Source organism: Myotis yumanensis, unplaced genomic scaffold (genome assembly GCF_028538775.1).
Source record: "Myotis yumanensis isolate MYYU_CA2020_CCGP unplaced genomic scaffold, mMyoYum1.0.hap1 SCAF_10, whole genome shotgun sequence".
In the NCBI taxonomy this organism is placed as follows: Eukaryota; Metazoa; Chordata; class Mammalia; order Chiroptera; family Vespertilionidae; genus Myotis; species Myotis yumanensis.
In genome coordinates this window covers 7,014,347-7,035,341 of record NW_027223761.1, presented here as the reverse complement: position 1 = coordinate 7,035,341, position 20,995 = coordinate 7,014,347, and the positions used below count along the sequence as shown (strand labels likewise).

At 54.8% G+C, this 20,995-nt stretch overlaps 1 protein-coding gene across 1 annotated transcript; it reads left to right on the top strand.

Annotated features, from left to right (window-relative positions):
* The first annotated feature begins 348 nt into the window (after window positions 1–348).
* Window positions 349–10,136, top strand: CUNH11orf24 (chromosome unknown C11orf24 homolog). The gene is made up of 4 exons (XM_070426465.1): window positions 349–448; window positions 4,174–4,374; window positions 7,842–8,010; window positions 8,735–10,136. The coding sequence occupies exons 3-4, from the start codon at window positions 7,935–7,937 to the stop codon at window positions 9,832–9,834; spliced, it is 1,176 nt and encodes a 391-aa protein (XP_070282566.1). The 5' UTR covers window positions 349–448; window positions 4,174–4,374; window positions 7,842–7,934; the 3' UTR covers window positions 9,835–10,136.
* Window positions 10,137–20,995: the final 10,859 nt, after the last annotated feature.

Here is a 20,995-nt window from a genome sequence, read left to right as displayed (position 1 = left end):
GGTACATTTCATCTGACCCTGCCCCAGGCCCGGCACCCCGATCGCTGCAGCGAGGTGCCCACATCCAAGCCCACAGAGACCCGCAAGGACCACTTCCGCCAAAGACCAGTCTGGAACAGCGACTTCCGGCCCGTGGGAGACATAGCTGGACCGCCTTAGTGGGCGGGGCCTGTATAAACCACGCCCCTTTCTCGACTCGCATTCGGCGGCGCCAGTCACCGCCTAGCGGATCCCTGCGCCTGCAGAGGCCGCCACGCCCCACCTCGGGCACGCCTTCCCAGTGACGTCACTTCCTGGGGCCGGGCGGGGCGGGGCGGGCCCGGGCGGCTGCCCTAGCGCTCTGGCTCCGGGTGGTTCTGCTCTACTGCCGGCCACGTCCCCACGCCGGACCGCGGGCGCCTCACGCCGTCCGAGGGCCGCCCGGCCGCTGCAGGCCTGCCGCGCCCGGGTAAGAGGCCTGCGCTGCCATCGGGATGCTGTGGCCACGGCTGCCGGGACGGGCTTGGGGCTGAGAGAGGGAGGTGGGGGGCCGGAGAATGAATGGGGCACGAGAGGCAGAGTCGGGGGAGAAGAGAAAACGTGAACCGGGGCACAGAGTGCAAGGTGCTGAGGATTGGAGGTGTCCACTAAGAAATGTCCAAACCTATTAAGAATTTTTATGAGTTTATTTGAGCCAAACTGATGACCATTGCTGGGAAGCAAAATCTCCCGGAGTTGAGAAAATGCTCTGGAGAAGGGCAGTTTGCAGCTTAGAGGAGACTTGAGGAGGGTTGCCTGGAATTCATTGGTGATAGATTAAGGGGGCAGGAGAAAGCAAAGTGGGGGGAACCTCTGGGATCGAATGCAAAGTAACCCGGACAGACACACACATACTTTTACACTGGTGGGCACAGGAAGCGAGTTACCATTTGCATAGACAGTATTTGGGGAACAAGATGACAATGAGGGGGTTCTGTGTTCTGGTTGGTGGGTGTGCCCTGAGTTGTCTGGAAAAGGAAATTACTCTGACATTCTGTAGGTATGTTATCTTGGATGTCAAAAGAGGAGACAGGCTCACGTAAAGTAATGGGTCAAGGAAGCTACGGGCCTAGGATATACCACCGCCATCACCCGCTTCTCGCTAGGGATTCTTATGTTCAGACCATCCTGTGTGGTTACTTTCCGTTTCTGAGTTTGCAGCGCCCGCCATGCTGGCCTCCCCCGAGCTTGTCAGTTTTAGTACGTGGTCCCTTTTTCCGCCACACTGGCACGGAATGGGGGAGAGGAAGAAACAGAAGGAGTCAGTTGGGGGCTAAGACTCCAAAGGAGGAGCCTGGCTGGGGGCCCGAGAGGCAGGAGCCAGGGTGTTCCAGTTTGGGAGCAGCAGATGGGAAGTTGGGACACTCCCGTGTAGGCGGGGCACTGAAAGGTCCTCCAAGGGCAAGGATGGGCCCAGGGAGTGTTGGCCCTTTAGGTGACGCAGACCTCGGCGGGCCCTTTCTATCAGGGAGGGGTTGTACTTTTCCATCTACTTCTCTACCTCCTCCGTGTGTCTGGGTGGCTGCTTAACAGTGTGTGCATTTAACTGTTAGGCTAATACGAGGAGTCAGCATCCACAGAGTTTGCCATAAAACATATATGTGGCACTTAACAATTCTGCCTATAATGTTTTGTTTTCTCCCCAAAGGAAGCATCTCTAAAATTTCAATAAATCGGCGAGGGAAGTACCTAGAATACCGGTTTTTCTGCTTATATGCCAAACTTGCCACACAGGCACATTGCGAACAAAAACTAGGCTGTCGATCAGCATTTAACTGTGATACCAAAACTTTCAGAAACCCGGAAGCAATCAGTGTAATTAAGACAATGTCCACTGCTCCAGGCCCCGTTTGCCACAGGGACACACCCTTTGGACCACAGGACAACGTCTATATACACAAAACCACACGCCTGTGTCCCTTGGGTTCTGCTATCAAAGTTCAGCCAGGTGGTGTGTCAGGATAGGTGCCGTCGGTCTATCCTGTATTTGCTCTCACAGTCCCTACTCCTTGGTACGTACAGTTTCTCCAGCTTGGAGTAGGGGCTGGGGTCATGACGCTGCTGATACATAAGTATTACCAGTACCATGGAACGTGGGGTAACGGGTGTGTAGTCCCTTGCCAAGCCTGAGGGTTCCCGTGTTGAGTCTTAGGAACCTGTGAAAGCCAGAAAAAGGAATCAAGCATTGGAAGCAGTCTGGTTTCACGTACCTTGCACGCAGCACCCTGCATGTAACAAACAGGTTCATAAAAGAGTTTAAAACCAAGCCAAGGCTGGGAACACAAGTAATCAGAGACAGGAGGTGTTGGGAGGCCAGAACAGGATCAGGAAGGTGACACCAAGAGCTGTCTTGGGCTCCCTTTTTTTAAAAAAAAATACCTCTTTTTATTGATTTTCGAGAGGAAGGGAGAAAGAGAAACATCAATGATGAGAGAAAATCCTTGATCGGCTGCCTCCTGCACACCCCCTACTAGGGATCAAGTCCGCAACCCAGGCATATGCCCTGACTGGGAATCCAACTGTGACCTCCTGGTTCATAGGTCGATGCTCAACCACTGAGCCAGGCCAGCCAAGCATGGGGCTGCCTTTTTGATGGAGTGGCGCCTGGCTCATGGGGGTGCTGCCTCTTCTCTGCAGAACTTGTTCCCCCTGAAAAGGGGGAACTCCCAGCACCAGCCTAACCTCCTATCTTTCCATCTGCCCTGGTCTCCCTCCCACTTAATACTAACTTCATTCTTTCTTGCTATTTCCCTCTTGCCCAGGGGTCTCTTTACTTTCCATCTAGCGTAGTCTGAGATCGTGATCTGCCTAGTCTCCAGATAATGATGAGAATAACTGGCCTGACCCTCTTTTAAGGTTCACTGAAGCCTTTGCAGGGGAAACTGTTATTTTAAATCTTGTGAATGGTTTGTCTGTTGTGAGTCAACTTCCCAGATTAGCACAGGTCCCCACAAATTAATCCTGACATTCCGAGTAGGCTGTTGGAAAGTGGAGGCAGGACCATACCAGAGGGATGAAGTCATGGCACAGCAAGGGCCTGTTCTCGAGTCTGCACAGCAGCCAATTCCCGGTTCCGTGGGAGTGAACAGGCAGTGATGGCATCCGGCAGAAGTTAACCGAGAATCTTGTGGAGTTTCCTGATACAGCCTGATAGAAATGCTCCGTGTGTGCACTCGCCTTGTGTAATTGTGTGTGTGATTGTTTGTACACATGCATGGGTGTGACTGCATATGTATACATGTGGCAGTGCGCATATATGTGTAACTGTGTGTCAATGGATATGCAAGCAGCTGTGTACACACGAGTGTGACTGCATGCTCACATGTGTGTGCCTGTGCAGATATGTATATGTGTGCCTAGGTGAGCATTTGTGTTAGGGAGTGGGCCTTTATGCTGATTAATATCTTTGCATTGCTGTCGTATCCCTGGATTCCTCTAACGTTTTGATTGGCTCTTAAAAAAATGCATCTCCTGTCATGTAAATAATAAAGTTTCTCTAAATTATAAAATCCGCGGGTGAAACTGTGTCAGGTGGGCCTCTTCTGCCTGGGAGCTCAAATTACTTGAAGAAAATCAGACCTTGCTCTCTTTCATTGGAGCCTTTCGGAGTGTTTCCCAGAAGTGATACAAGCTTGTTTAAAAAATAAAAAGATCTAAAGTAGAAAATGAAAATCACCTGTGAATCTGTTCCCCAGGGATAACCATTATGGACATTCTGGTATAAATCTTTCCAGACGGTTGTTTAACCAAAAACAGGATCGTGGTGTGTGTGCTGTGTGTGACCTGCTCATTTCACTTCACATTCCACGCTGGGCATCTTCCCATGCCAGTAAATAGACATTTGTGTATTTTTTAACAGCTGCCGTAGTATTATATATATGGATGGGGCCCTATTTTACGTAACCATTCCGATTTTTTACTATTATAAATAGCACCGTGATGCACATCTCTGTCGCTCTCCACTCTGCACACCTGTCCTATTGCTTCCTTAGGAGGAATGCAGGCAGTGGAAGTGCTCCCCGGAAGCTGTGCCAGGGAAAGTTTTGATCATAGTCTCGTTTTCCCAGCCATGATCTACTGAATGCTGCCCCCCTCCTCACGGACCGTTTTCCTCCTGCTTTTCCTAAGAAGTGTTCACTCTTTTTCAAACCCCAGATGCGACAGTTACCAGAGCGGAGCATCTGCCCGTGTCCCGCATGTTCCACAAAGCATGCCGCGGCCCGGGAGCGCTCCTCACAGCTGTGCTCACCTCCTGCAGAGCCAGACCTCGCCTGGCAAGCACACCGCACCGAGCCCGCAGCTCTCCGAGCAGGTGGATGGCCCAGCCCGGGGGCGTGCCCTGAGCACCTGCCTCTGGTGAGTGTCTGAGGGCCGGGGTCACCTGCTTGGTGACGGCACAGTGAGCTCGGAGGGGACCCTGCAAGCTCAGGGAGCCTCAAGGGGAAGGAAAGACAGCCAAGCCCTGAGGGCCGAGCCTCCCAATATCCAGGAGGGGCCCGGACTGTGGCTCTTCACGGCAGAGGTTCTGCCTTCTGAGGTCCTCGGGGAGGGTGGTCCAAAGGTGGGGACAGGTGGGGACCGTGTGGTGGGCTGTGGCCTTCATCTGTTTCTGTGACACAAATGCCAGTCACCGCAAAAGCTTCTCTGCTTGTCGCCATACCATAATACTGCGGGAGCTCCCGTGCACAGCACCTCGCTGACGCCGGGGTAAAGGAGGTGCCTCTGTCAGAAGGGGCTCTGGGAGAAGACCTGTCGCAGGACAGGAGGGAAATGGTCCACGTCTGTCCCAGGGTGAGGCGGGGAGGAGGAAATCCGCTCGGCACATCGGATCAGGCGCTCCCTGCGTCTAAGAACCCCGAAGTTCACTGCTCGAGCAGGGGTTGTAAACCAGGCCTGCCTGCCACCTGTCTTTGCAAACAAAGTTTTAGCGGGACACAGCCACGCCCATCGTGTACATATCCTCCAGGACTGCGTGGCCCACAAAGCCTAAAATATTTGCTGTCTAGCTCTTTACAGGAAATGTTTGCCAACTCTGCTCTAGAGGCTTGTAGCGAGGGGACATCGGAGGGCCTGGGGCCTGGGGTGCATTCAGGAAGCCCTGACACGTCATCCCACCCCAGGGGACCCAGCTCCAGGCTCAGGCGCAGGGCCACGCATGCCCAGATGTGACTGGCTGGAGAGAGCCATTTAAATGCATTCATTTACCAGGAGCCCAGCTGCATGGCCTCGGCAGATGGGGGGTGGAGGGGCGAGTTCTTCGTGCCTGGGACCTTCACTCCGATTCTTCTCTCTCATGACAGTGACTGTTTCTTCTCTCCCCTCCCCACCCCCACTTGTCTGTCAAAACAAAGAATGCCCTTGCTCTCTAGAGGATGGATGCAAATCTGTGGTTTGTAGGGCTGAGCAACCTTCCAAACCTGTGAGCTCAGGAGCCCTTGCAGATGATTCTGGAGGGCAAGTGCAGGATGAAGTGAGATAAAGTCCGTGACTCGTGGGGAGGGGTCAGAAGCACCAGGGGATGTGCCGGCTTCCGGAAGAGTTTGTGCTCAGATGGGGTTTGCAGTCATGGGGCCACCCTACAACCGTCCGCACTTACCACAGGAGGCAGAAAGCCACCATGTGGCTGCCCCAGAAACATCCCTTTCTGCTGCACGGGCTGTCTGTGGGCTGCTGGCTAAGCCAGGCTCTGCACTGGGAACGACAGGTATTCCACGTGCCCGGGACGGGGCCGAGGGTAGCGGAGAGGCCAGTGGGGCCAGACTTTGGAGGCCGCCTGGGCCGTGTTAAGGAGCTTTGGGGTTATCTAGGGAGGTGGGGGTTTGAGCCGTGGAGGCAGGGTCAACTTTGTGGGTTGCCAGGGCCTTTTGGGCAGCTGTGGGGTGGGGGTGGGGGTGGGGGCAAGTGGGTCAGGGCAGCGGTGATTCACTTGTGACGCTTCTGGCTGATGGGGGCGGGAGGAGACAGAGAGCCTATGCCGGTCACCAGGAGCCACCTGGCTGCAGGGCCGTGCTGGGCGAGGAGCCGGTCAGGATGTTCATTCCGTGCCCTCGGTCCCTCCCGTGATGCTCCGTGGAACTCGGGACCCACACGGTGAGGGCCCCGTGGGGAAACCGAAGGCGTAAGGTGGCTTCAGGCAGGATTGACTTTTGAGGGACGCTGGGGAGCCCCACTCTTGCTGCCTGCCTGCCCTTAGAGTTCCACCGGCCTGCCCTCTGCCCCAATCGAGCGGTGAGTCAGGGACCAGCCTGACCGAGTGTGGCCAGGCTGCTGTCCGGGGAAGGCCAGGTGGGACTCGGGCCGTTGGGCAGGGCTGAGGTGACGGGACACTTGAGGTCAGCTGGCCCCTCAGCTCCCCGTGGCACCCCTGCAGCAAGGAGTCCCAGCTTGCGACACTTGAGAGGGACCTGGGGTGAGTGCGGCAACACCCCCGTGCACCCCAGTCCTCATCCTGGTGAGGCTTGGCCATGGTGGCATTTCCGGAAGTTTCTGCCGTCAGGCTGTCTCCCGCAGGTGGACTATTTAATTAATGGGATGTACGCTGGGCTCCTGCAACCAGTCCTCTCAGCCTGCCCCCTCCCCTGGTCTCAACAGTGGCGCCCCCTCACCAATTCCACAGCCTCCTGGGGCCTCGTCCCTGCCTGCCGGCCTGTGCCCTCCCCACCCCTCACCTGGAGGACAACCTACCTGTCCAGTCTAATCGTAGTTCTCGCCACACTGTCCCTGGGCCCCGCCCTGCTACTGTCTCCCACTTGCCTCCCATTAGGCGGATCCCATCCATCTTCTAGAGCAGTGATGGCAAACCTATGACACGTGTCAGAGGTGACACTCGAACTCATTTTTTTGGTTGATTTTTCTTTGTTAAATGGCATTTAAATATATAAAATAAATATCAAAAATATAAGTCTTTGTTTTACTATGGTTGCAACTATCAAAAAATTTCTATATGTGACACGGCACCAGAGTTAAGTTAGGGTTTTTCAAAATGCTGACACGCCGAGCTTAAAAGGTTCGTCATCACTGTTCTAGAACATGGCTCAGGTGCCACTTTCTCAGCAAACCTTCTCTGACACCCACTCCCACCCACCCACCCACCTGAGTTCAGTGCCTCCTCTGGGCCCCTGCAGCACCCTGTCTCCCACCCTCACCCGGTCTCCCAGAGGACCCGCCTTCAACTTACCCTTCAAGACCCGCCAGGAGCCTTCTCCTCCAAGCTTCCTGCTCGAGTCACACCTCCGCTCCATGTCTGCGCCAGCCCGCAGGGACCTCTTTTCTGTGTCTCCCGAGGACGGCAGGCTTCCTGGAGGGAGCTGTGTGGCTTCCACCTTCTTGTCCTGTGCGCTGCCTGGCACAGGAGCGGGCACTGGGGTGGCTGGGCGGGTGGGTGGCTGGCTGAGTGGCGTCTCCATGTGAAGGGCCTGGTCCGCCGTCCCGGGCGCACAGAGGTGCCGTGGGCCCGGTCTGTGTCCCGTGGCCACAGGAGACGTTGAGGAGGAAGACTTGGCCCATCTTGGTGATCAGGAGGCCTCGGCCCTTGCCCTGCTGCTCCTTCAAACTCTGAGCTCGGGGGTGGGCAGTGGGCACTTGTGGGGTTGAGACTCAGTGGAACTGGGTCAGGAGGTGCTTTAAACCATCAAACACAGACGCTGGTCAGATCACTAACCGCTGTGGCTGAGACGCGGCTCGCTCTTCCGGTGCCAGCCTGGTCGAGGCACTTGGCTCGTTGGCAGCCAGACCAGGCCAGAGCCCTGCACATGGTGCAGTGCTGTGCCCAGGCCAGGCCAGGCTGTGCGTGACTGACCGGACGCCTTGTCTCTTGATCACAGATCCCTCGGCCACATAGCTGGCATCGTTAGCAGCCTGAGCGGCAGCTGGGAGCCTCGGGGACTGCCCAGCCTTGCTCCCGGCTCACCCACAAGATGTGGACAGCCCTGGTGCTCGCTTGCATTTCCTCCTTATCCTTCTCTGAGAGCCGAGTGGCGCCCCGGGATCCAGGTGAGTGAGAAAGCGGGGGGATTGCTGGACAGGCCCCAGGGGCCCCAGCGCACCCTCAGCCCGAGGGGTGTCTGCGAGCCCTGGCTGAGAGTGGGGAGCCCCCGAGCTCCACGGGAGCCAGGCTGGGAAGGGCTGTCAGGCGGAGCTTCTGCAGGCCCAGTGAGGGTAGGGAGCCCCCACTGGGCCGGGCCTCGGAGCCCTGAGAGTGTCTCTGGCTGGACCCTGCAAAGCCTCCTTACTTCCAGAAGCCTGGTCTTTGCTGGGGAGTTTGTCCATTCGGACCTCAGACACTTGGTGGCTGCCGCTCTGACAGGGCCTCCCCTCCTCCCCCCAGGCATCCCGCTGCAGAGCCTTCATGAAGCCGAGAGGCCTCTGGTGGGAATACCTGGGCGGCGGGTTATCTGCTCTGTAAGCCACACGGTGTTTGAGGGTTTAATGAGGGGTCACACCTGTGATGTGAGGCTCACCCTGTCTGCTGTTTTGGGGATTGGATCAAAGAGGGAAGCTCTTAAGCCTTCCATGGGCTTGGGGTTCAGAGAGGGCAGAGCAGTTTTAAAACCAAAGTGCCAGCTGCCCCTGGGGTGGGCTGCAGGCCAGGTGTGGCAGCGAGGAGACGGGAAGCTGCGCACACCCCGCCCTCGTCTCTCCGGGCCCAGGAGACAGGCCAGCGAAGCCGCCAGCTAGTCCCCTGACTGTGCCTTTTTCTCCCCTTCCTGACATTAAGGGACCTTCGTCTTAAACCAGACGCAGGCTGATTTAGTCACAAAAAGCACATCCAGGGAAACGACTGACAGCATCTTTAACAGAACCTCGGAAGGCGCGACGACACCCTCTCCTGTCACGTTGGCCAGAGAGACTTCGGGAGCCGCCCACAGCTCCCCTGCAGTCACGTCAGGGAAGACACCCGGGACCAATGGGAGCACCTCAGCAGCTACCGTGGGTCCCGCCAACCTCACGGACTCCAGGGTGCCCACGCCGATGTCCACACAGCCAACCCCGGCGTCCACGGCCGCTCTCAGCACACCCCACACCCAGGCACCCAGCAACGGTACGTTGGCAACAGCAGCACCTAGGACAACGCTGGCCACCACCACGCAGACTGCTGCCGCCACCATGGCAAATGCCAGCAGCGCCCAGGGCTCGCAGGGCCCCGCCGAGCACACCCCCCGCCACTCCACAGCCAGCCCCACGCTCCCCACGAGTCCCCACGCACTTAACACATTCACACAAGGTCCCACCACCCAGCCGTCGACCGCCCGACCCGTGGCAGACACAGCAAGTAGGCCCACCCCGGCCCTCGAGAACACAACCCCAGAGCCCACCCCCTCCGTGGCTGCCGTGTCCACCACGGCGGTGACAGCTGAGGGGCCAGCGGCCAGCACAGTGCCAGCTCCTGTGCCACAGGCCAGCCCCACACCTGGGGCGGAGGCCACGTCCCTCACAACACCGCTAAGCCCTGTCTCATCTCCACGGGGGGCCACGGGGCCTGCCACGCCCTCCACTCCGGAGCAGGTGTGGCCTGAGGCCACAGGTGGCCCTGCTTCCACCAGCTCAACCCCCGGGAGCTCAGGGGACCCTAAGGTGCCAACCACAGACTCATGCCAGCTCAGCACCCAGGGCCAGTACCTGGCCGTCACCACCAGGGCCCTGCCCCTGTCCCCGGTGAACAGAGGGGCGCTGCTGGCCATGCTCCTGCTTGGGACGGCCTTTCTCTTCGCGGTCTTGGTCCTGTTTGCACTGCAGGCCTACGAGAACTACAAGAAGAAGGACTACACGCAGGTGGACTACTTGATTAACGGGATGTACGCGGACTCAGAAATCTGAGGTGGCGGAGGCGGCCTTGGGCTCCAGCTGGACCCTCCGGGGGCTGGGCCCTGCCCTCCTTCCATGTTCCCCCTGAGACCAAACCAAGTGCTTCCAAATCCTTTGGTGCAATTCAGGAGCTCCGCCAGATGTTTAACGACATTTAATTACGGTCGGATTAATCCACGGTCACTAAAATGTTGCTTTTTTTCATATTTATTTTTGTAAACGATCATGGTGATGGAGCGGGCAGTGATTGGGGCGGGTGGGCCCTGTTGTGTCAGACCCTGGCAGGAATTAAAGCGATGACCGCTTTCCATTCAGAGCTTTCCATTCTGTGGCCCCGCCCGCCCACCTCGCCAAGGGGAGCCTTTGCAGATACGAGAGGCCCTGGAGTTTGCTATGCCTGGGCCGTTTCCTTGGGCTTCGCTCTGGTGCCCAGACCTGCCCACACTCAGCAGGAGGGGTCTCTGGTGCCCTGTGGAGACCGCCCTTTCCTCTAATCCCCCTCTCCCTGGACCATTAGGTGGTGAACCATGTGGAGTTTGATTTGGGCATGAGATCTGCACCCACCATGTGAACCGCACCTGAGCCACATGCTCAGCCTGGACCTGCTGAGCCCCCACTCGCAGTGGCCCCAGGTGTGCACTCGCCTCAGGTGGTCATTATTAGCCCCTTGACCCAGGTCACCCTGGAACCTGGGGAGCCCCAGGCCCCAGCGAGTGCAGGGCCCGCTCCCCTCGGCGGGACAATTGCCCTGGGTTCCTGGCTCCTGCTTCCCAACACCAGTGGCCCTCAGAGCCACACCTGTGTCCTTGCCGTGTACCAGCTACTGTCCTGCTTGATGCAGAGAACGCACTGCGCTCCCCCTGAACCTGGGGAGGATCAGCTTCCCTCCCCATTTTATTTTCTTTTTTAAAATATATTTTTATCGATTTCAGAGAGGAAGGGGGAGAGAGAGAGAGAGAAACATCAATGATGAGAATCATTGATTGGTTGCCTCCTACATGCCCCCTACTGGGGATTGAGCCTGTAACCCAGGCATGTGCCCTTGACTGGAATCAAACCTGGGACCCTTCAGTCCACAGGCCGATGCTCTATCCACTGAGCCAAACCAGCTAGGGCTTCCCTCCCCGTTTTAAAACGTGCCCACTGTGGCACAGAGGAGACAACCCTCCACTGGGGCCGCTGTCAGGGTAAGCCCGGCTCTCTAACTAGAGTTGACCCTTGAGCAGCGCCAAGGGCTGAAGGCACCAGGCAATCCCCACGTAACCGCACTTGGCTCTCCGCAAGCAGATTCCCAGGGCGAGTGCGCTCTCTCTCTCTCTCTCTCTCTCTCTCTCTCTCTCTCTCTCTCTCGGACCGCACGGCTCCATCGAAGCCATTGCGTGTGAGTGAGTGGGCCTTCCCCTGTCCACGGCAGCGGGAGCTGACGGGCAGCACGCAAGGCTGGGTACCCAGGCCGGGTCTGCAGCCGCTGCCACCCGCTCCGAGCAAGCGTGGAATGTGCTGGAGCTTGGCGGCTTCGCCTGTGAAGTGGGGAAACGGCATAGCATCCGTCATGGACCTGGGGCGGGGGAGGGGCGGCCACTCCTGCTTCTCTACCCAGAAGCCTGAGGAGGAGACGGATTTCGTCTGACCCCAGGTCCCCATCACAGAGGTCTCCTGAGCCAGGCCTGGGTAATAGCTCCTCTCATTTGAGCTCTTCCTCCTCCAAAAAGGGATTTCAAATGGCCCGTGATAAAGACCAGGATAGTAACTCCCAGATCGGTTGAGATGTTATAAGAGCCAGGGATGGAGAGGACACAGGGAGGGGAGACGGGGTCAGAACTTCCACGCCGCCCTTGCCAGTCCTCAGCCCGTCTTTCCTCACTGGTTGGTCCACGGGCCCAGGGGCCCCTTCCCCCTCTCAGGCCTCCGCTGACTGAGCCGACTGTGAACAGCCACTGAGCCCAACCAGCCTGGGCCCTCCTGCTCTCCCTTCCCTGTGACACACCTGAGCCCCCCTGCCTCTCCCTCCCCATCACACACCTGAGCCCTCCTGCTTCTCCCTTCCCTGTGACACACCTGAGCCCCCCTGCCTCTCCCTCCCCGTCACACACCTGGGCCCTCCTGCCTCTCCCTCCCCGTCACACACCTGAGCCCTCCTGCCTCTCCCTCCCTGTCACACCTGAGCCCTCCTGCACAGGTGATCGCAGGGGCTGTGATTGCATGGGCCGTGGCTGGGAGGCGGGCGTTCCAGTGCTACCTTGTCATCCCTGCGGTCCTGAGCTCTGGGCCAGCTGGCAGCATTGCTCTGAGACAGGCTGCTCTGTGAAGGGCAGGCTTCACCCGTCGCTGGTTGAGTTTCACCTGGAGCTGGAGCCCTGAATCCACGTGAGCCCCGAACCCACATGAGCTCTGAACCCACGTGAGCCCCGAACCCACATGAACCCTGAACCCACGTGAGCCCCGAACCCACGTGAGCCCCAAACCCACGTGAGCCCCGAACCCACGTGAGCCCCGAACCCACGTGAGCTCTGAATCCACGTGAGCCCCGAACCCACGTGAGCCCCAAACCCACGTGAGCCCTGAACCCGTGTGAGCCCTGAACCCACCTGAGCCCCGAACCCACGTGAGCCCTGAACCCACGTGAGCCCCGAACCCACGGGAGCTCCGAACCCATGGGAGCCCCAAACCCACGTGAGCCCCGAACCCACGTGAGCCCCGAACCCACATGAGCCAGGGTGCAGAGGGCGTTCTCACGACCAGGTGCCCTGTTCCTTTCCGGGCAGGTAGGACAAGGGGCCCCACTGGGCTGGCTCAGCTTGTGATCAGGGGCCTCTGCCTGGTACCCCTACATTCAAGGAGTCAGGCATGGGATGTCACAGGGCCTGCCTGTCCCTCAGCCCCAGCCAGGGACTCCACGTGCATTGTTGCTCACCTGAGCTGGAAACCTGTGCTTCGTCCCTGAGTCCAACGGACCATCCTAAATATTCCTACAAGCAGGGCGTTCTCCTGCCCGAGCCCTGCTGCTGCCTGCTGGGGCCCCACCACCGGCGGCCAGCCCAACCCAGCGCTCTCCACCTGTAGCCAGGGACCCCTCCAGGCGAAAACCTGCAATTTTCCTACCAATAGCCCTTCCTGGGATACAAGTCAAGCTGTGCCCAGCATCCCAGGCCAGGGCAGACCCTTCTAGGGGGGCCCTGCCGAGTGGAGCACGAGGGCCAGCACTGGACTCCAGACAGCCCCTCCACGCAGGCTGTCCCAATCTGGGGGCCGCAGGTCCAAGCCCTGGGCTGTCCCCTGCCTTGGAGGCCACCAGACTGTAGTGACCAGGCAGCCATTCCTGGCCTGCGGGAAAGGCCTGTTTAGCATTAGCTTACCGGGCACTTATTGAGCGCCCACTGTTTGCTAACCAAGTGGGGATTCAGAGATGAAGCTGCCCACCCTGCCCCCAGGAGCACACGTGTAGTGGGTGAGGCACAAGGAAGATGGGAAGAGGAAGAGGTGGGCACACACTGGAGGCACCAGGCCCTCCTGGGAGCTCAGGGAGGGCTGCCCAGCAGAGGCCACTCAGAGCCTCTCTTCCGGGCCTGTTGCCATGCCGCTTCAGTGCCCAGAACAAGACTGGCACACGGAGGCGGGGAGGGGGTGGGGGGTCTACTCGATGCAGCCAAGTCCACACAAAGGCCACGGGAGAAGCGAGAGACCGGCGTGGCCCCAAGGGGGCGCGCTTCCCGTCACAGTGAGGAAACTGAGGCAGGGGAAGGCCAAGTCACTGCCCAAGGCCATCCTCCAATTGGCAGGATAGGATGCGCTCCAGGTCTGTCTGTCAGTCTGTCTACAAAGGTGGCACAGACAGCCTGGGGGCGTGGCCACACCCACATTGGCACCCCGCAGGCGGGGCCGGTTTCCTCTGGGACAGCCAGCATCGCCCCTCCCGACCCCACTCCCTCAAGGGAAGTGCACGGGCGCCACCTGGTGGCCGCGGCTCCTTCCAGCATCTTCTCCCGGTGGGTGCTGCCCGGCCAGAGACAGTGCCCGGGGGATCCCTCCAGCCCAGCTCCCCGCACCGGAAGCTCCTGGTTCCCACGCTGGAAGAGCTCACCTCTCAGTGCTCCTAGGCCAGGGGTCTCCGGGGAACTAGGGCATTTGTGCCAGTGACTGTCTCCGCTTCAGGGTCCAAGAGCCTCGAGGTGGGCGGGGCTGCCTCCTCACAGGAGGTTCTCCTGGGGACAGATCTGCTCCCAAGCTCCGTGGTTCTGGGCAGAATCGGTTCCTTGCAGGTTGTTCGTCAGCCTCTGGGCCTTGCTGGCTGGAGGCTGGGGGCTCCCTCGCCTCCCGGCCACATGGCTCACTCCCTGCATGGCAGCTGCTTCTTCAAAGCCAGCACGGGAGAGGGTCTCCAAGCAAGGTCAACATCAAGATCTTTTATTTTATTGTAAAATGTAGACACATGACATACAATTTGCCATTTTAAAACAATGAAAGGTGAACAAGCTCAGGGGCATCAAGAACATCCACACTATTGGGCAACTATCACCACCACTTCCAGAACTCTCTCCTCGTCCCAAACTGAAACTTCTCATTAGGCAACAACTCTCCATCTCCCCCGCCCCCACCCCACTCCCCGCCCCCCACCAGCCCCAGCAAGCTCTGTGCTCCTTTCTGTCTTTATGAACTGGCCCATTCAAGATAGAGTGGAACATACACTATTTGTCCTTTCATTTCTGATTTTCATGATTTGAGTCTTCTTTCTTTTTTTCTCAGTTAATCTAGCTAAAGGTTTGGCAGTTTTGAAAAGATCAACAATCCGATTTAATAAGCAAAACAAATTTGGAAAGACACACACACACTCCCTGGATTTTTAATGAAGATGAAAATGCAAGTAAATGAAAAGAGAATAGTCTTTCAACAAATGCTGCTGGAACAATTGGAGATGAGGGGGAGAGAGAGAGAGAGAGAGAGGAGAGAGAGAGAGAGAGAGAGAGAGAGAGAGAGAGAAGATCCTCAACCTATACCTCACACCTTACATAAAAATTAACCAAGCCTGGCTGGTGTGGCTCAGTGGTTGAGTGGAGACACATGAACCAGATCAGGGCACATGCCTGGGTTTTGGGCTCTATCCCCGGTAGAGGGTGTGCAGGAGGCCGCTGATTGATGTTTCTCTCTCATCTATGTTTTTATCTCTCTCTCCTTTTCCCTTCCTCTTTCTAAAAATCAATAAAAACATTTTTTTTAAAAAAAAGGAAGACATAGAAACAGCAAATAAGCCCATGAGAAAATGCTTAACATCATTAGTCGCTAGGGAAATGCCAATTAAAGCCACAGATGCCCCTTCCAGACCTATGGCTAAAATGAGACTGGCCATACCAAGTGTGGACAAGGCTGTGAAGGAGCTGGGTCTCACCCACGGCTGGGATGTAGAATGGTATGGGATCTGAAAAATGATTGGGCACTTTTTAAATATATATATATATTTTTTATTGACTTTTTACAGTGAGGAAGGGAGAGGGATAGAGAGTTAGAAACATCGATGAGAGAGGAACATCGATCAGCTGCCTCCTGCACACCCCCCACTGGGGATATGCCCGCAACCAAGGTACATGCCCTTGACTGGAATTGAACCTGGGACCCTTCGATCCACAGGCCGACGCTCTATCCACTGAGCCAAACTGGTCAGGGCGGGCACTTTTATAAAAAAAATATATTTTTATTGAAGTCAGAGAGGAAGGGAGAGGGAGAGAGATATAGAAACATCAGTGATGAGAGAGAATCATTGACCGGCTGCCTCCTGCACGCCCCCTTACTGGGGATCGAGCCCGCAACCCGGGCATGTGCCCTTGACTGGGAATTGAACCCCGGGACCCTGCAGTCTGCAGGCCAACGCTCTATCCACTGAGCCTAACCAGCTAGGGTGGCACTTTCTGATAAAATTAAAAATATACCGTTTGGCCCAACAATCCCTCTTCTGGTTATTTACCCGAGAGAAATGAAAACTTGCATTCACACCAGAACCCATACATGAGCGTTTACAGCAGCAGCGTGCATGGTAGTGAAGTCCTGGAAATAACCCGAATGTCCTGCCCCAGGAGAGGGAGGGGCACGGGGAAGTCCGCCCATGCAATGAACCGCTACCCTGAAATGCGAGGAACCAATTCCTGATACAACCACAGCGTGAAAGGCTCTCAGAGCATGTGCTGAGGGTCACTGCAGGAAAGGACAGACCAGGGATTCCCAGGGGCCCGGGGTGGTTCGACTCTAAAGAGGTAGCATGAGGAAACTTGAGACTTTTATATTCTCGCTGAGTTGAGGGGTACCCAAATCTATGCATAGGCAGAGAAGTGGGTAACCTCATCCAATACATCTCATTTAAAAAACTTAGCTCTACATCAGAAGTAATTTTTGTTCTTTTTTCTCCAGCATTTCCAGGTGTTTGTAGCAGAGGGGTTTTCAGGGTATCTTACCCCGCCTTGTTGCCAGGGCAACATCCTGATACTTTGAACTCTTTATCTCCCGGTTCTCTTCCTCCCTCCAGTCCAGCCGCCTACTCCCATGTCTACACCCTCGTCTTACTGCCACCAGGACTACTCTCCCTCCGAAATCTGCCCTACCTCAGACACACCGCTCTCTAAGCCAGCGGTTCTCAACCTGTGGGTCGCGACCTTTTTGGCGGTCGCACGACCCTTTCACAGGGGTCGCCTAAGACCATCCTGCATATCCGATATTTACATTACGATTCATAACAGTAGCAACATTACAGTTATGAAGTAGCAACGAGAATAATTTTATGGTTGGGTCACAACATGAGGAACTGTATTTAAAGGGCCAGAAGGTTGAGAACCACTTGAGAGTCTAAGGCTTAGACTCTAAGCCAGTGATGGCGAACCTATGACACGCGTGTCAGAGGTGACACGGGAACTCATTTTTTGGGTTGATTTTTCTTTGTTAAATGGCATTTAAATATATAAAATAAATATCAAAAATATAAGTCTTTGTTTTACTATGGTTGCAAATATCAAAAAAATTCCTATATGTGACATGGCACCAGAGTTAAGTTAGGGTTTTTCAAAATGCTGACACGCCGAGCTCAAAAGTTTCGCCATCACTGCCTTAGAGTCTAAGCCATCGGCAGGGGTTGTGTGCCCCCAGTGGGCATTTGGCACTGCCTGGAGACATCTGGGTTGTCATGACTGGGATGGGGTGGGAAGAGACCAGGGATGCTGCTAAACATCCTATAATACTCAGGACAGCACCCACGACAAAGAATGATTGAGCTGCAGATGTCCAGGGAGCCAAGATGGAGAGAGCCTGCCTGAGCCGCGATCCGTGAACCGGCACCTTCGCGCCGCCGACTCCCCTGCAGCCATTTCAGCCTGACGCAGGCCACCTGGCCTTGTCCTCTCCCTCCAGCCGGCAGCCCAGGGTCCACACCTCACCCTCTCCCCGGGGAATATTCTCATCTTAGTCAGGACTCTTCTAATGATAAGAACTGCAAGACAAATCAACATAGGTAGGGCCACGGAGGCTTTAACGGAACAACTCCCGGCTAACGATGGCTGAATAAAAGCTGACGTTTACTGAACGCTGACATGGACACCCCTAGTCTTCACCGCCCCCCCTTGAGGTAGGAATGAAACTGTCCCATTTTACAGGTGTCATATGGACCCCACAGGTGGGAACGGCTGCCCCAGAATCTACAACAGGAAACCAGAAAGACAGCAACATTAAGTAGTTGTTCTTCGAGCCCTGACTTTGGTCTTTCTCGACCCTAATTCGGGAGACCCACGGTACAAATGGCATTCATAATTCAAATCCTCTGTTCAGTTGCTTTTTCAAATAAAAACCTTTTTTTGGAACAGCTTTAGATCTACCAGAAAAGTGAGCAGCCGGTACAGAGTGTTCTCACACACGATGCCTCCCCGCCCCCCCACTGGTTTTCCTGTTAGTAAATTCTTGTATTATTAGTGTGATATGTAAGGAACCAGTACTGATACATTTTATTACCTGAACCCATAGTTATGCCAAGTTTCACTCTCTGTGTTGTACCCTTCTATATATCCGTCATTATGCTATTACTAGAGGCCTGGTGGGCGGATCCGTGCACATTGGAAGGAAATTAATTGGAAGGTGGCCTGCGGGGCGGGACTGGGTGAGACGGGCCGAATACGCCCGGGAGCCAACCTCCCTCGGTCCTGCCCAGGCTGGCCGCACCTGGGGTGGTGCTGGGGCTCGAAGGGTGTCTGCGGAGTGGAGTGGGGGAGGGCACTCTGCAAAGTTGCTGTTGCCCGGCAGCTCCTGCATTGAGCGTCTGCCCCCTGGTGGTCAGTGTGCATCATACCTACTGGCCGGTCAGCCAGTTGCTTAGCCTTTTATAGATAAAGATATGGGTTATGGTATTATATGGGCTACAGTATTACATGGAGCAGTTTCAGGCCCGAGAAGTCTTCTGTGTTTGTTCTTTTAGTTTGCCATTCCCTAAATGACACATGATGTTGTAAGTATTCCTTTCTCTTTCATTTTTTGGAAAAAGTTTGTATAAGACATGTTATTACTTCCTTAAATATGTACTAGAATTGACCATTGAAGCCATCTGGGCAAGAAGGTTTTAGTTTGTTTTATTTGGTGTTTGCTGTTGTTGTTGTTGTCCGTGTGTGTGTGTGTGTGTGTGTGTGTGTAAATATTTTTCATAATGAATTCATTTACTCTGATAGATTTGGGGCTATTCATTTTTTTTCTTTAGTCAGTTGTAGTATTTTTGTCTTTCAAGAGATATGCCCATTTTATATAACTTGTCAATTTTATTAAAATTAACTTACTTATAATATATATGTATTTGCCTTGTATCCAAATAAATAAAGAATGCTTATAATTCAATCATAAGATGGGAAACTTAGTTAAAAATTGGCAAAAGAGCCCTGGCCGGTGTGGCTCAGTTTGTTGAGTGTCGTCCCATGTCCTGAAAGATTGCTGGTTTCATTCCCAGTCAGGGCACATACTCGGGCTGCAGGTTTGATCCCCGGTAGGGTTGTGTGTGGGAGGTAGCTGATTGATGTTTCTCTTTCACATCGGTGCTTCTCTCTCTCCCTCTCTCTCTCCCTCCCCCTCTCCCTCTCCCTTCTTTTCTCTCTGAAAAATAAAAATAAATTGGAAAAAGATTTGAAAAGACACTTTGCCAAAGGAAGACATACAAGTGAACAATGAGCACATAAAAAAATGCATCATTCGTCATCAGAGAAATGAAAATTAGAACCACAAGGTCATAATATTACACACCCCCTGGAAAGGCTAACCTTAAAAAGATTGACAGTGCAAAATGCTGGGGAGGATGTGGAGCAAACAGGACCCTCACACACTGCCTGTGGGAATGTCAGATGGTGCGGCCACTATGGAAAAGATCGGGCAGTTTCTTATAGTTAAACACACACACACATTCTCTAATCCAGCTCTCCTACCCCTAGTTGCCCAAGAGCATTGAAAATATTTGCCCCCCCCAAAAAAACTTGTATATAAACGTTCATAGTAACTTTAGTGACAATAGCCCCAAACTGAAAACAATCCAGAAGTCTGTCACAAGAGCATACAGGGGTCCTCAAACTACGGCCCGCGGGCCACATGCAAATACAAATATTGTATTTGGTCCCGTTTTGTTTTTTTACTTCAAAATAAGATATGTGCCGTGTGCATAGGAATTTGTTCATAGTTTTTTTTTTAAACTATAGTCCGGCCCTCCAACGGTCTGAGGGACAGTGAACTGGCCCCCTGTTTAAAAAGTTTGAGGACCCCTGGAAACAATCAGGTATTTATCTGCTGTCTCTGTTACTGGTGGGGAGGGGTCCCCGTCCCCATCTGTTGCCAGTGGGAGTGGAACCCTTGCGACAGCCAGAGGAAAAGAATTTTCTGAGACTCGCATGGAAGGATGAGAGACAGTAGAAAGCTTTATTTCTGTGGAATAAGTGAGTTTCCAGGGTCCCCTTTCCCTTCGTCCCGCCAAGGGAGAAGTGTAGCTCTGGCTTCAGTAGGGCTAAGATAAAAGCAAGTGTTCAGCCCTCACCGGTTTGGCTCAGTGGATGGAGCATCAGCCTGTGGACTCAAGGGTCCCAAGTTCGATTCTGGTCAAGGGCATGTATCTTGGTTGTGGGCACATCCCCAGTAGGGGGTGTGCAGGAGGCAGCTGATTGATGTTTCTCTCTCATCGATGTTTCTAACTCTCTATCCCTCTCCCTTCCTCTCTGTAAAAAAATCAATAAAATATATTTTTTTAAAAAAAGAAAGAAACTGAAGCTAGACCATGTGACCCAGCCATCACAATGGCAAATATTTACCCAAAACTTGTGAAATCGGGGATCAAAGAGATATTAACACCCCTATGTTCACTGCAGCACCGTTCACACAGCCTGGACATGGAAACCGCCTCAGTATCTATGGAGTGTGAATGGATAAACAGTGGTGTGTCCATGCCGCAGAATAACACGCAGCCTTTAACAAGAAGGCAACCGTGTGGTTGTGCAACAACATGGATGAACCTCGAGGACATCATGCTCCGTGAAGCAAGCCGGTCACGGCAGGACAAACACTGCATGATCCCATGTGTATGAGACGCCTAGCACAGTCCTAGTCACCAGAACGCCGGCCACCACCGGGGCAGGAGGGGGTGGGGAGTGGGGAGCTGCCAGCCAGCGGGCGTGAAGTGTGGGTTCTGCGAGGTGAGTGAGCTGAGACCCGCCGTAAGCATTGTCCCTACAGTTACCAACACCGTGCCGTATGCTCACACGTCTCTTAGGGGAATAGATCTCATGTGAAGGAAATAACATGCAGATTAAGTAAAAATGAAGTTAAAAAATATTTATGGGAGAGATGTTATTACCTCAGTTTTAGAGATTCAGAAAGTTCAAGGACGTTCACCAAAATCACACAGCTCGTCAAGGCGAGAGCTGGAAACCAAACCAGAGCGCATTGGACTCCAAGCTGGACTTGCTCCCGTGCGTGAGCGTCCACAGAGGGACCGAGACCGCGGTCTGGAAAAGGAGACGGTGGCCCGACGGTGGGCGGGATCCGTGTGAGCGGGAGAGTGAGGGGTGGTTTGGGTGGGACCTGTGTGTCACACTGGTTCGCGGCTTTTGTTATAGAAGAGGTTGCAGGACGAGCTCCGCACCATCGTGACCAGGGCTTTTAGTACAGGAATGAGGCTCACTGACGT